The sequence below is a fragment of the Aegilops tauschii genome, chromosome 5 (genome assembly GCF_002575655.3).
Source record: "Aegilops tauschii subsp. strangulata cultivar AL8/78 chromosome 5, Aet v6.0, whole genome shotgun sequence".
Taxonomy (NCBI): Eukaryota; Viridiplantae; Streptophyta; class Magnoliopsida; order Poales; family Poaceae; genus Aegilops; species Aegilops tauschii.
In genome coordinates this window covers 477,870,334-477,886,342 of record NC_053039.3, presented here as the reverse complement: position 1 = coordinate 477,886,342, position 16,009 = coordinate 477,870,334, and the positions used below count along the sequence as shown (strand labels likewise).

General features: G+C 47.4%; 1 protein-coding gene and 1 long non-coding RNA gene across 3 annotated transcripts; both read right to left on the bottom strand.

Annotated features, from left to right (window-relative positions):
• Window positions 1-626: 626 nt before the first annotated feature.
• On the bottom strand, window positions 627-7,311 carry LOC141022143 (uncharacterized). The gene is made up of 2 exons (XM_073498188.1): window positions 2,665-7,311; window positions 627-2,499 (listed from the first exon to the last, which is right to left on the bottom strand). The coding sequence occupies exon 1, from the start codon at window positions 7,208-7,210 to the stop codon at window positions 4,079-4,081; it is 3,132 nt and encodes a 1,043-aa protein (XP_073354289.1). The 5' UTR covers window positions 7,211-7,311; the 3' UTR covers window positions 627-2,499; window positions 2,665-4,078.
• On the bottom strand, window positions 627-10,285 carry LOC141022144 (uncharacterized). Of its 2 annotated transcripts, XR_012183164.1 has the most exons (4): window positions 10,195-10,285; window positions 9,704-9,841; window positions 1,081-1,244; window positions 627-945 (listed from the first exon to the last, which is right to left on the bottom strand). It is a non-coding gene; the product is annotated as an uncharacterized lncRNA (long non-coding RNA). The 2 variants fall into 2 exon arrangements; XR_012183165.1 differs by lacking the exon at window positions 627-945 and having other exon boundaries at window positions 1,111-1,247.
• Window positions 10,286-16,009: the final 5,724 nt, after the last annotated feature.

The window sequence follows — 16,009 nt, the reverse complement described above, 5'->3', positions numbered from 1 at the left end:
TTAATCTCTGCAAAATTTCCATCAACCAACCTATAGAAGTGATCAAAGACAGCCATCACATCGCCTCCACATTCTAGTTGAACTGATACTCTTCATTATCCAAACATTCCCACTGGCCATGTGTCCATGTACGTCAATTTCAGCAAGCTATTGTTTTAATCGGTACTAGGGGTTGGGTGGCGCCTCTTGAGAGGAAGTTGGGCGGTGCCAGGTTGGCAAGCGCCCATTCTTACCACTATCCATATGGTGATGCAAACAGCATAAATTTGCAGCCAAGCAGTACAAATCTTCATAACTCTTGTAGTACAAGAAAACAGAGTAACTTCAGATTGTCACACTGTTGGTGTGATTGCAAAATCATCATAAATCAAACACACTAAGAGCAACATAAAACAGCCACCGACTGGCCTAAGTATTTGATGCACATTAGATATGAGCACTTCCTTTGCAGTATACATCCAGACTTTGTGGTTTACTTGAGAATAAAATATGCCATATGTCATAATATAAATAGGACAACTTCTAAGAAACATTCTGGTGCTTCTCATTAAAGAAATATATTAAAGCATATACTCAGATTAGACAGAAGTAGAATGGGTAATGGCTTCTTACAAACAAAGCCACCGAAATGAATTCAATATTAACTAAACTGTTGAAATGTTTATTTCCTCAAATAATCCACATCAGTTATCTAGAGTTAAGGGATCAAACAATAAACCAGTATGAAGATAGGAATGCTCCTGGTTGTTGTCTCACACACTGGAATCGATTACAGTATAACCAACATGACCAAGCAATCATTCATTTACAACATTTGTACTTCTGATCCCCCATGCTTTATCGAACTTGTAATTCTTCTTTGTTATCTGGATCCAGATTATTTCATGGTGTCACTTAATTTATAGTACAGATTTCCTCTTAACATGGGATAAGAATAGACTAACCCTGAAACAAATTGATGGTTAAGTTAACTGAAGATAGACCCTATTTTCTGATCCAAACATCAAGTAAACAGTAGCAGTCACTCATAAATCATTTGACTGAGATCTGTTCATGGTATCGCCTAGTCCAAGGTTGTACCTGATGTTGATGGGGATCGAAGTTGGTTGCGTAGCTCCGTGTATTTCTTCCTCGCCAGCATCGATGTGGACAACGGGTGGCCATGGTAATAGTCTTGGCATGCCTGCCCTGGGTGCCCATGGCAAAGAACTCATCGTTCATAACCAGCAATGAACGACAACCGACTGCTCCAATCTAGAAGTTAGATTCCTTATATTGAGGAACATATTTAAACTTGAGCTAAGCAACGTTTTTTCCACTGTGCCAAGCAAACAGATTCGTCCTGCATTGCAACAGAGCAGTGAAGACTAAATATTGTTAATGATCATCCTGTAGAAAGTAACTTAAAATTGCCGTGCTTAATGGAGCATATGCCATCCATATCCTTGAATTTCTGCAGATGAGCCTCGACGTGACACGGCATGGCCAAAAATCAGAACACACATGATTGCAATTTGTTGTAACGTACTTCATGAATCAACATCATTTGTACAAACCTTTACTAATCACGCAAGAGTGTATCCATAGGGAATCCAAAAAAATTCTAAACCCGCAAAAGTACTAATCTGTGCTAACCATAGCAGTTCGTTGTAGAAGGGATAGGGGAGAAGGGGGATGGAAGATGGAGGAAGAAATGAGGAGTAAGGGCCAAGGAGGGAGGCTACCTTGCTGCGGTGTGCGGCGCAACTCCGGACAGCCGGCGTGGAGGGGCTGTTGGGCGGGCGAAGATGGGCGGAGCAGCTCTGAGATAGGCCCGACGTGGTTGGCCTCGCCCTGATGCGGTGTTGAGTGACCGATGGTCATGGGCGGGGCCGGGGCGGCACGGCCCTCGGGCGACAGCTGCCGCGGCCAGGCGCGGTGGGAGCTGGAGCACGGCGTCGACGAGCATGAGGTAGTTGGGGGAGTCGTCGGAGGTGTGGGTGCCGAGGACGAGGCTGTGGGAGCGGGTGTCGGCGGGGGCGACGGCTCCTCTGCCAGCCATGGAAGAGAAACTCTTCCTCCTCTGTGAGGTGAGACGAGGCGGGCGGAGCCGGATTGGGGCGGCGGCGGCGGCGACAGCAGCAACAACCCTAGCCGTCACTCGGCGTGGGAAGAACGAGCCCCTCTCTCGATAGGCCTCCACCGTTTTTCTCTTCTCTTTAATTTCCCTTGCACCCAACCGCTTCTTTCCGTTGCTAAAAAAACCGCTTCTTTCCTCACCTTCGCACAGTAATAAGGGACACGTGGATTACCTCCTCGCTCGCCCCTTCTACGTACGTTAATGCTTCCAACAACCTGGTGGCGCCACCTGAGGCGGGCCTATGCGCACTTATCTTGTCTGGGCACTTTCGGCTGTCATGTTTGGTCATCAGTATCACTTATGTACATCAATATGGGCGTATGTTGTATTATTTGAGTTCATTAGGATCTATTAGTAGCACATCAATCAAAGTACATATACTATGGTATTTGACTTCAGAACCATCATAGTCAATGATACGTCTAACAAGGATATATAACAATTAATTCAAAAGGAAGACAAAATAGAATTAAGTGCTTCAGTTTGGCCGAACAAAGGAACCTCATGATGCCACCACGACTAAGGAACCAAATATAAAAGAGCACCTTTCTGTTAGGAATAAGCAACTTGTATTCCCATGAGGCCATAGGCCGATATATATACATGTACAGGTGTGGAACATATGCAGGAAACCCCTTATATAACGGGATAAATACAAAGGGGTACATGACCTATATTATAACTCTAACACCCCCCCTCAAACTCATGGTGGAGGAACAACACTGAGTTTGGAGAGATAAAAGCCATGTTGCGCTCTAGTCTGGGCCTTCGTCAGGAAATCCGCCAACTGTAACTCGGAAGGCACATACTGAAGAGCAATAACCTGATCCTGCACAGCAGCGCGCACATAGAAAGCATCAACACCAATATGCTTGGTGAGCTCATGCTTCACAGGATCGCGCGCAATGCTAATAACACCTGTGCTGTCAGATAAGAGCATAGTCGGTGTAGTGACAGAAACACCAAAATCCTGAAGTAACCACCGTAACCAAGTCACCTCTGCCGTCAAAAGAGCCATAGCTCGCAACTCAGCCTCAGCACTCGAACGGGAAACTGCAATCTGTTTCTTCGTCTTCCAGGCAATGAGAGAACCGCCAAGAAAAACACAGTAAGCAGAAAGTGAACGGCGATCAGAAGGATCACTAGCCCACATAGCATCCGCATAGGCCTGAAGCTGTAAAGAACTGGAGCTAGGAAAGAAGAGACGGTGAGAGATCGTGCCCCGAAGATATCGGAGAACACGAAGGAGATGACTATAATGAACCGATGTGGGAGCAGAGACAAACTGACTCAGAATATGAACCGGATAAGAGATGTCCGGACGAGTGACAGCTAGATAGACAAGACTGCCAACGAGATGACGATAACGCGTCGGGTCAAGGAGAGGATCACCATCAGTAGCACGGAGGTGAACATTGAGCTCCATAGGAGTCTCAACAGTGCGCTCGTCAGAAAGAGCAGCACGAGCAAGAAGATCCTGGATATACTTTTCCTGGGATATAAAAAAGCCATCAGAGGTAGAAGAGACTTCAATCCCAAGAAAATAGCGAAGAGGTCCAAGATCAGACATAAGAAACTGCTCACTAAGACGGGCCTTTACAAAGGCAATATACTCGGGGTCATCCCCAGTGATGACCATATCATCAACATAGAGAAGAAGAAGAGTCCGGCCACGAGGAGAAAGGTGAATAAACAATGCGGGATCATGAGCACTTGCTGAAAAACCAGCAGTAGTGACCACAGAAGCAAAACGCTCAAACCAGGTGCGAAGGGCTTGCTTAAGACCATAGAGAGAGCGACGAAGACGACACACCATGCCATCAGGAACAGAATACCCAGGTGGTGGCGGCATGTACACCTCCTCACGCAGCTCACCATTAAGAAAGAAATTCTTAACATCAAGCTGAGATATAGACCAGTGGCGTGCAGAGGCAACAGCAAGAAGTGTACGAATAGTGGTCATATGGGCCACAGGAGCAAAAGTCTCGTCATAATCACGACCATGCTCCTGCTGAAAACCACGAGCCACGAGACGAGCTTTGTGACGCTCAAGAGAACCATCGGAGCGAGTCTTAACCTTGTAGACCCACTTACAAGTGATGGGACGGACTCCGGGAGGAAGAGAAACAAGATCCCAGGTACCAGTGCGTTCAAGAGCAGCAATCTCCTCTGCCATCGCAAACTGCCATTCAGGATGAACAACAGCCTGACGGTAAGAAGTCGGCTCAAGAACAGCAGCACCAGCGGTGGGAAATCCAAAGCGATCAATAGGCGGACGAGGACGAGAACGCAAGCCATAAGTAGGCTGAGAGGAAGAGGACGACTCATCCAAGGAAGCATCCACAGGTCGTGAACGACGAGTGTAATGCTGAGGAAGAGATGGAACAAGAGAAGGAGGATCGCCAAGGTAGAATCAGGGGGTGGCGACGAAGAAGTCACCGGAGATGAAGGTGTAGAATCCGGTGACATGCTCGGTGAGGAGACCGGGGAAGATGGTGGAGGCGAATCGACGAGGGGTGGAGAAGCAGAGGGAGGGGAACGAATAGGCACAGGCGCGACGGGAGTGATAGGGGAGTCAGGAAAAGTGAGGAAAGAGATATCCTCCACTGAAAAAAACGAGGAAGATGGGCGTGGGTAAAAAGGACGAGACTCATCAAAAGTCACGTCTCGAGAGATACGCATCCGACGACCGACAGGATCCCAACAACGATAGCCCTTATGCTCATCACTGTAGCCTAAGAAGACACACTCAACAGACTGAGCGGTCAGTTTGGTGCGTTCGCGAGGGGCAAGAAGAACATAGCAAACACAACCAAACAAGCGAAGCATCGAATAATCGGGAGAACAATCAAACAGACACTCAAAAGGAACACCACCCTGCAAAGCAGCAGATGGCTGAAGGTTGATGAGATAGACGGAAGTGGAGATAGCCTCGGCCCAAAAATGAGGCGGAAGAGAGGCGGCGATCATCATAGCACGAGCCGTCTCAAGAAGGTGACGATGCTTGCGCTCAGACACGCCATTCTGAGCATGAGCACCAGGACAAGAGAACTGGGCAAGAGTACCCTGCTCAGCAAGGACACCACGCAACATCTTAGAGATATACTCACCAGCGGAGTCAGCACGAAAAACACGAATGGGTGAAGAGAACTGAGTATGAACCATGGCAGCAAAACGCTTATAAATAGACAACACCTCACTACGTGAAGTCATGAAATAAAGCCATGTGTAACGAGAAAAATCATCGATGAAAATAATATAGTATTTATGACCACCTTTCGAAGCGAAAGGAGCCGGACCCCATACATCAGAATGGACTAAATCAAAAGGACGCTTAGACACTGACTCACTATGGGAATATGGTAACTGAATCTGCTTGCCAAGACGACAACCCTGACACTCTAAAGAGACATCTCCTGAAACAGACCCCAGAAGACCTCGACGAACTAAAGACGATAACCGAGAACCACATAGATGACCAAGTCGATGATGCCACTGCTTGAAGGAACCAGTAACAGAGGCGACAGCAGCGGAGGGACTGGTGATGGTGGTGGCAGCGGAAGGAACATGAAGCCAGTCCAACTCCCAAAGACCCTGAGAATCACGGCGGTGAGGGCCAGCCCCAACCAGAGTGTGCGTGCGACGATCCTGGACAGAACAAGAGTCAACATCAAGGATGACACGACAACCAGAATCAGTAAGTTGACCGGCAGAAAACGGATTCATGGTAAGTCGAGGAACATGAGCAACATCAGGAACAGAATAAGGAGTGGAAAGATGGCCTCTACTAGCAACAGAAAGTGGAGTACCATCAGCAGTGAAGACATGAACAGGAGAATCCAGCGAGCGAAGAGAGGACAAAGCGGAAGAATGAGAAGACATATGAAAAGAAGCTCCAGAGTCCAGAACCCATGGGAATGTACCTGACTGTGTAGATGGCGGGTGCTCAGTGCGGGAAGCATAGGTCACCGAACCAGCAGTACCCGTCGAGGAAGAACCTGAAGCCGCGAGCAGACGCTTAAGTCTCAGAATATCCTGCTCAGTCAAAGCAATGGCTGAAGCTGGCGAGGGAGATGACGAAGTCCCTGAGGAGGAGGATCGCGCCTTGCGCAGGTGTTTCCGCTTTGTGTAGCACTGGGACTCAATATGACCATCATTGTTGCAGTAGTCACAATGTGAACGGGGGCGACCTGAGCCTCCAGAAGGAGTGGGCAAGAGCGGCGGAGCACTCGAGCGAGAATGGGGCGGTGCAGCAGGTGGAGTGGAAGAAACCCGAGTAGCGAGCACAAAGGGAACCTCCAGCAAACCAGCACCACGTAGGCGAGTCTCCTCAGCACGAATCTCTGAAAGCGCCTCCATGAGAGAAATACGGCCACGAGCAAGCAACTGAGCACGCCGGGGCTCAAACTCCTTACGGAGCCGAGACAGGAACTTGTAGACGCGATGAAACTCCAAATCGGCCTGGACAGCCTGGCAGCAGGGGCAAGTACGACAACCAGCACTGCGAAGAGAATCAAGCTGGCGCCAGATAGCAGAACTCTGTGCATAAAAGTCATCAACAGTAGAGTCACCCTGCTGAAGAGCATGCTCCTGACGAACCACAGAAAGGTATAAGGCATCACCAGAGGGCTCATAGCGCTGACGAAGACAGGTCCACATCTGGAAGACAGTAGGAAGACCCAGAAACTCAGAAGCAAACTGAGGCAGAACACTAGCAGTGAGAACAGCTGCAGCACGAGCATCATCATCAAGCCACTGGGTGTAAACAAACAAAGCACCATGATACGTCTGAAGAGCCTCCTCATAAGCCAAAGCCCTCTCATCATAGGCACGATCAGCAGCCTCATCAGCAATCTTAGCCGCATCCTTGGCGGCCTGATTAGCATCCGTAGGAAGAACCAGTGGAATCGGCGGAGTAGGGGCCACCGGAGGAACCGGACGTGGCGGACAGCAGACCTCGCCAGAAAGAACACCCCAGAGACGGATGCCACGCATGTGAATGCGCATGAAGCCAGCGAACTCGGTGTAGTTAGTACCGTCGAAGATCACCGGACAGCGAGGGACAGCGACATAGCCCGATGCAGCAGACATTTTTTTTGGCAAAGATCGAAAGCAGCAGAAGCCGGACGAGGACGGCGGCTGGGAGCGGGATCCGGCACGGGCGGCAGGGGATCTCGATCGGGGCCGGCTAGGCGGGAGCAGGCCGGCTGGGAGCTGCGTCGATCAGGGCCGGCTGGGCGCAGGAGATGGGAGGCTGGCTGGGAGCTGCGCCGAGCGGGACGGGCTGGGCGCCTGGAGATCGATCGGGCCGAGCGAGGCGGGAGCAGGCCGGCTGGGATCGGCGCCGAGCGGGACCAGCGGGGCGCCTGGAGATCGGCGAGGCGGGAGCAGGCCGGCTGGGATCGGCGCCGAGCGGGACCAGCGGGGCGCCTGGAGATCGAGGAGGAGCCTCCTTGCGGCGATCGAGGAGGAGAGGCGCCTGGCGGGAGGGGATGTAGCAGCGACGCCGAGCGAAGGGAGAACGCGGCGACGGCGGGAGTGGATCGAAGCACGAGTTGCGCGTGCGAAAAAAAGACCTAAAGCTCTAATACCATGTTAGGAATAAGCAACTTGTATTCCCATGAGGCCATAGGCCGATATATATACATGTACAGGTGTGGAACATATGCAGGAAACCCCTTATACAACGGGATAAATACAAAGGGGTACATGACCTATATTATAACTCTAACACTTTCAGAGTACTCCAGAGGCATGGCATCATCCATTTCCACATCAGAATCATCGGAATTCTCCTGATCTTCATTTTGATGTACCCAACACAAATGCTACATGGATTTTAGTCAGCTGCACTCCCCACTACTTCTACACTTCCCCTTTCACACACCGAGGAGCAGAGACTGATGCAAGTTGATCGAACACAGAACAACATATAATTGCCTAGAGAGATGCGCTGGACTTTAAAGGCAACATACCTAGCATGCGCATGAAATGAGAGAGTAACAATAAAAAAACATACCATTTACCAATATGATTATTATTGCATGCCAAAATGGTACGTTTTGATTACTATTGCATGCCAATATTCTTAATCACTCCGAGCAAATTTTAACCTAAACTAAATATCTAAGAGTAAGCTCTGGTTTATGTCTTTTACAGAAGTTTAGTTCAGCGAAACTTCGGAAGCAAAGGTGTGAAGCTTTTATCATTCTAATTAAAGACATTTTGATTGTGCAAAACTTACACTACTACATGAATTACTGACCAACATGAGATGCAAAGTAACAACAGCATGATAATTTTTTTGAAGGCACTCATATTCTAAAGCATTAAAAGAAGAATTTCAATGCTTTGATTCTGTAAAGAATCAGATCGATCACTCAACAGTTCTAGTAGCGCCACTCAAATTCTGAGTGCAATGTTGTGTATGTAGCTGAAATTCACCCATCAGACAACCTTAATAATAAGCAATGGTTAAAACAAGCAATTGTTGAAGTTAAATGTAATTAGATAGGAAGTCACATTTGATTCATGACCATCGAGCTGAAAATGACATCGATAAAAGCTGAGTCACAATGAAGAGAAACAACTAATGTGAACCTCGGGTTGTAAAACAAATAGGATGAGTCGTGTGTTGATTGCAAAAGATTGTACTTCTAACCAAATGACCATGCTTCATGAATAGATGACAATATAGTAGCAGGAAAGTGAAGTACGGTGAAATTTTGTAAGCTACTAAGGGCATAGGCAAAGCTCACACTCCAGCTTGCACTGCTTGAAGAAATCAACCAAAAGCACCCGGAAAGATAAAGGGCATTGTGGCCAGGGGCGGACCTAGAGAGTATCTTGATGGAGGCAATCTATTTGAGTGGGGCGTATTATGTAAAAGCTCACAGAATATAAGCATATTTTTCAAAAATCAGAAGCAAATCTTACTGGGATTTCAAATTTTGAGTGGGGTCCTGGGCCCCCACTCACATCAACGTAGGTCCGCCCCTGATTGTGTCATCCGATGAATGTTGGTAACCGTACCATCACACTAATTTAATCTACAAAATTCATGTCAACATGACTGATCATGATGTATCAGGTTAGGATAAAATCATGGGTTTTTTCCCAAAATAAAATAAAACAAGCCCAGTTAGAAAGAAATCATAAGCCTATCAGACAATCAGGCAATTATGTTAGCATGTCAACAATCAGATAGAACAAAACCTATAGTCCTCAATTTTTTTCCTTCTAAAAAATGTGTAATGCTAGAAAAGAGAGTTAAATAAAATGTTACGCGAATCAGCATCCAGAAAATTCATAGAAGCACTGAAGAAAATATGAACAATATTTATGTCAAAACACCTATACTTTCCCCGAGAGCAAAAATGTGTAATGTTAGCAAAGGGAGTTAAATAAAATGTTAGGAAAATCCGCATCCAGAAAATTCATAGAAGCAATGAAGCAAGGATGAGCGACAAATTTAATCTACACACACACACATCCAGGCAAACAAATTACTTCGATTGAATCCATTCCTTTGCATATATGACATAAAGGCATCTAAGGAAAAAAGACTTTATGATGTCAGTTTACCTTGCCAAGATCATGAAATCCATCTAACTGAATAAGAAGCTCCATCAGTGTCCGCTGGATCTCACGGTCGTCACTAGTTCCCTCACTAAATCTTCTCTCACCAATTGCATCGATTTCATCCATGAAGATAATGCATGGCTAGAAATAACAACTTGATGAAAATGAAACAAAATTTGCGAGCACCATAAATAAACTAAATGGTGATATAAGCTAAAAGATCTCAGAAGTGCACTTTTACATATATGGAGATCAGTTTGATTTCTTCTTCTCGGGAAAAACTGATACTGAAATCTAAAGCTTAAATTTTTATTAGTGTTGAACCAGAATAGATGACATGACATCTAAGTCAAGGGAACTATCAAAGTCACAGCTTGAATCTCAACACCAGTAGATGCATAACCATCTGCTAACATACGTTTCTAACAGATAATAAGGGAATTAGGTTTAAGACCAATTAGCTTTGCAAAAAAGAAAGGCGGAGCAAAACTTACTTGGTGATCGCGTGCATAGCCGAACATTTCTCTGATTAAAAGCGCACTTCCTCCGATATATTTGACAATTATAGCACTTGACACAATCAGGTTTTTTAGACAACACATCAGTGTAATGTAATACTCACAGAATGAAAATACCAAGTACCATCAATCAAGTGAAAACCACAGCTCCAAAAAGTCAGCACGAATGTTACTGGATATAGCCCTTGATAACAATGGCTTCCCCATAGAGTAGAACGCACTGGAAAAAGTTAAACAAACATACACTGGCTCCCATATATTGATCTTGTATCTGACAAGTGGGCATCAACATTGTGGCTGCTGGTGTACCAATTCAGCTTGTAGCTGCCAGCTAATCCCCTGCTGAACGGTTATGCTGTTCTCACTCACGTGCTACGCCTATTCAAACTTGCTTAATTTAATTTGTTAGTACTATGTTAATGTTGACATATTAACTGTCAGAACTCATGTACTAACAGTAAATCCCAGCATATTTGCTTAATTTGCTACTATCCGGAGTTATTCTTTTAGCGAGAGGTCAGGTATCACTTGGAACAACAGAGTTTATTTTTAATCTTTGTGGAAAACTACACTTGAACGCCACAACCACCTAATGGTAATGGATATGTCAGGCGGGACGGGCAGCAGCGCATCATCAATAAGTTTATTTAACAGAGTAAAATTCAGTCGCAATCAGTCAATCTCAATCAGGTTCAGATTTGGACGCGACCTTGAAACGAAGCCCCAACTGGGAAGAACAAGGTTGCAAGAACAAGCAGATTGACGATGGGTTCATGGAAGCTTACCAGGCAGGCAGTCCGCCCGGCGGCTTGAGCAAGTTGCTGCTGGTACCCTATGCGCAGTCGCAGTCCGCACCGGCCGGGGCGCACGGGCACTGACGCGCGCGCCGCCCGCCGCTTCACCACGCCCACGCTGTAGTCGCCACCGATTCACGGCAGGGCAGAGGGGCGTCGACCTCGTCCTCCTCCACATCATCATCGGCGACGCCTTTCCCCTCCTGTCCCCAACACCATCATCCCCCCGCCGACTCGTCTCCGTACAGAGACGGCGACTCCGGAGGCTCCGAGACCTGGGACACCGACATGAGTGGCTCGTTGGCACTGGATCTCCACCACCCGACGGCCTTGTGGCGGCTCAGGCGTAGCAGCGGGCCCCGTGCTCCTTCTTCAGAGGGGGGAGGGGACAGGAGGGAGGGACGGCGGAGGCTCGAGCTTGGGGAGGGGGGAGGGGAATGAAGGGGTGGGGCTCCAGGCAATCCTCACCTCCAAAGACAACTTGACCGGCGGCACGGGCGGGCTAGACCTCTTCTGTGGTGAGGCCAACGTCGGCGAGGGGACGTGGCACTGGTGCACAACCGGCCTTTATCATCAGTTTGTAAGGGCCTTTTGCGGTTCTGTAACCGGCAGCACTATGGAGTGGAGACTAAAGGTCCCCCTTACCGGTTCGGCACGAACCGGCGCTAACGTGCCACACGTGGCACGAGCCAGGCCCGGATGCGTGTAGGACATTAGTACACCAACCGGTACTAAATGGTTGGGTGTGTTCTGGTTTTAATTTTTATTTTTCCTTTAGTTTTGTGTTTTCAATTTAATTTAGTGATTGTTTTACATTATAATGAGTTGTTAAATCATTAGGTGAAAGTACCGCAGATTAGTTTCGACTGAATGCATGTGGATCCTAGCTAAGTGATCAAGTATGTGCTATATCCACATTACTTAGTGATCAAGTAATATGGATATGGCACAGTGATCAAGTAATATGGATATGGCACATACTTGATCACTTAGTTAGGATCCATCCAGTTGAAACTAATATGCGGTTTCTTTCATAAATGATATAATAACTCATCATCATCATCATCATATTAATATAAAAACTCTTGCATCATATCATCACCAACAACAGTATATACTAGCTAGCAAAGATATCATCGAGTTCAACATGGTCATGATATTATAAGCGTTCATAATACCACAAAAGCAAATCACTATTTGAGATTAAGTTCAGGACGAAGAACACGGACACGCATGAGAGGACAACAAGTACTAAGAGCATGATAACTAGCTAAATCACTCTTGCTGCTCTCTCTCAGGTAAAATAGCATAGAACATGTATAGCTCTCCTGATTCATCATATTGGAGCATGCAGATGAACCTGTCTCCTAATCGTGGGCTGCGCTTCTGATTGCTGCCCTCTAGTACTTCTCTGCGGTCGTTAACAATTTTGCTCCAATCTTTCACTATTAAGCATTCATCGCTTTCAGAAATCCTGAATGCACTCATGTGCACTGTAGGATATCTTGGCCGTAAGCTAACAATTGACATGCGACCTTTAGTCTCGATCCACTGAGGCACAACTGTCATCGGGAGTCCCTGTTGAAGAACTGTTGGGATTCGTAGCATAATTTAAAATTTTCCTACGCTCACCAAGATGCATCTATGGAGTCTACTAGCAACGAGGGGAAAGGAGTGGATCTACATACCCTTGTAGATCGCGAGCGGAAGCGTTCCAATGAACGTGGATGACGGAGTCGTACTCGCCGTGATCCAAATCACCGATGACCGAGTGCCGAACGGACGGCACCTCCGCGTTCAACACACGTACGGTGCAGCGACGTCTCCTCCTTTCTTGATCCAGCAAGGGGGGAGGAGAGGTTGATGGAGATCCAACAGCACGACGGCGTGGTGGTGGATGTAGCGGCTCTCCGGCAGGCCTTCGCCGAGCTTCTGCGCGCGACAGAGAGGTGTTGCAGGGGAGGAGGGAGGCGCCAAAGGCTGTAGTGTGCTGCCCTCCCTCCCCCCCCCCCCTTTATATAGGCCCCCAAGGGGGGGTGCGCAGCCCTTGGAGATGGGATCTCCAAGGGGGGGGCGGCGGCCAAGGGGGGAAGGGGTTGCCTTGCCCCCCAAGGCAAGGGGAAACTCCCCCCCCTAGGGTTCCCAACCCTAGGCGCATGGGGGGAAGGCCCAAAGTGGCGCCCCAGCCCATTAGGGGCTGGTTCCCCTCCACTTTCAGCCCACGGGGCCCTCCGGGACAGGTGGCCCCACCCGGTGGACCCCCGGGACCCTTCCGGTGGTCCCGGTACAATACCGATAACCCCCGAAACTTTCCCGGTGGCCAAAACTGGACTTCCTATATATAATTCTTCACCTCCGGACCATTCCGGAACCTCTCGTGACGTCCGGGATCTCATCCGGGACTCCGAACAACTTTCGGGTTTCCGCATACATATATCTCTACAACCCTAGCGTCACCGGACCTTAAGTGTGTAGACCCTACGGGTTCGGGAGACATGCAGACATGACCGAGACGCCTCTCCGGTCAATAACCAACAGCGGGATCTGGATACCCATGTTGGCTCCCACATGTTCCACGATGATATCATCGGGTGAACCATGGTGTCGAGGATTCAATCAATCCGTATGCAATTCCCTTTGTCAATCGGTATGTTACTTGCCCGAGATTCGATCGTCGGTATCCCAATACCTAGTTCAATCTCGTTACCGGCAAGTCTCTTTACTCGTACCGCAATGCATGATCCCGTGACTAACGCCTTAGTCACATTGAGCTCATTATGATGATGCATTACCGAGTGGGCCCAGAGATACCTCTCCGTTTACACGGAGTGACAAATCCCAGTCTCGATCCGTGCCAACCCAACAGACACTTTCGGAGATACCCGTAATGCACCTTTATAGTCACCCAGTTACGTTGTGACGTTTGGCACATCCAAAGCACTCCTACGGTATCCGGGAGTTGCACGATCTCATGGTCTAAGGAAAAAATACTTGACATTGGAAAAGCTCTAGCAAACGAAACTACACGATCTTTTATGCTATGCTTAAGTTGGGTCTTGTCCATCACATCATTCTCCTAATGATGTGATCCCATTATCAATGACATCCTATGTCCATAGTCAGGAAACCATGACTATCTGTTGATCAACGAGCTAGTCAACTAGAGGCTTACTAGGGACAGGTTGTGGTCTATGTATTCACACATGTATTACGATTTCCGGACAATACAATTATAGCATGAATAAAAGACTATTATCATGAACACAGAAATATAATAATAACCATTTATTATTGCCTCTAGGGCATATTTCCAACAGTCTCCCACTTGCACTAGAGTCAATAATCTAGTTACATTGTGATGAATCGAACACCCATTGCGTCCTGGTGTTGATCATGTTTTGCCCTAGGGAGAGGTTTAGTCAACGGATCTGCTACATTCAGGTCCGTATGTACTTTACAAATATCTATGTCTCCATTTTGAACACTTTCACGAATGGAGTTGAAGCGACGCTTGATATGCCTGGTCTTCCTGTGAAACCTGGGCTCCTTCGCAAGGGCAATAGCTCCAGTGTTGTCACAGAAGAGAGTCATTGGGCCCGACGCATTGGGAATCACCCCTAGGTCGGTAATGAACTCCTTCATCCAGACTGCTTCCTGTGCTGCCTCCGAGGCTGCCATGTATTCCGCTTCACATGTAGATCCCGCCACGACGCTTTGCTTGCAACTGCACCAGCTTACTGCTCCTCTATTCAATATATACACGTATCCGGTCTGTGACTTCGAGTCATCCAGATCTGTGTCGAAGCTAGCGTCGACGTAACCCTTTACGACGAGCTCTTCGTCACCTCCATAAACGAGAAACATATCCTTAGTCCTTTTCAGGTACTTCAGGATATTCTTGACCGCTGTCCAGTGTTCCTTGCCGGGATTACTTTGGTACCTTCCTACCAAACTTACGGCAAGGTTTACATCAGGTCTGGTACACAGCATGGCATACATAATAGACCCTATGGCCGAGGCATAGGGGATGACACTCATCTCTTCTATATCTTCTGCCGTGGTCGGGCATTGAGCCGTGCTCAATTGCACACCTTGCAATACAGGCAAGAACCCCTTCTTGGACTGATCCATACTGAACTTCTTCAATATCTTGTCAAGGTATGTACTCTGTGAAAGACCAATGAGGCGTCTTGATCTATCTCTATAGATCTTGATGCCTAATATATAAGCAGCTTCTCCAAGGTCCTTCATTGAAAAACACTTATTCAAATAGGCCTTTATACTTTCCAAGAATTCTATATCATTTCCCATCAATAGTATGTCATCCACATATAATATGAGAAATGCTACAGAGCTCCCACTCACTTTCTTGTAAACACAGGCTTCTCCATAAGTCTGTGTAAACCCAAACGCTTTGATCATCTCATCAAAGCGAATGTTCCAACTCCGAGATGCTTGCACCAGCCCATAGATTGAGCGCTGGAGCTTGCATACTTTGTTAGCATTCTTAGGATCGACAAAACCTTCCGGCTGCATCATATACAACTCTTCCTTAAGGAAGCCGTTAAGGAATGCCGTTTTGACGTCCATCTGCCATATCTCATAATCATAGTATGCGGCAATTGCTAACATGATTCGGACGGACTTCAGCTTCGCTACGGGTGAGAAAGTCTCATCGTAGTCAACCCCTTGAACTTGTCGATAACCCTTAGCGACAAGTCGAGCTTTGTAGATGGTCACATTACCATCTGCGTCCGTCTTCTTCTTAAAGATCCATTTGTTTTCTATGGCTCGCCGCTCATCGGGCAAGTCAGTCAAAGTCCATACTTTGTTTTCATACATGGATTCTATCTCGGATTTCATGGCTTCTAGCCATTTGTCGGAATCCGGGCCCGCCATCGCTTCTTCATAGTTCGAAGGTTCACCGTTGTCTAACAACATGATTTCCAGGACAGGGTTGCCGTACCACTCTGGTGCGGAACGTGTCCTTGTGGACC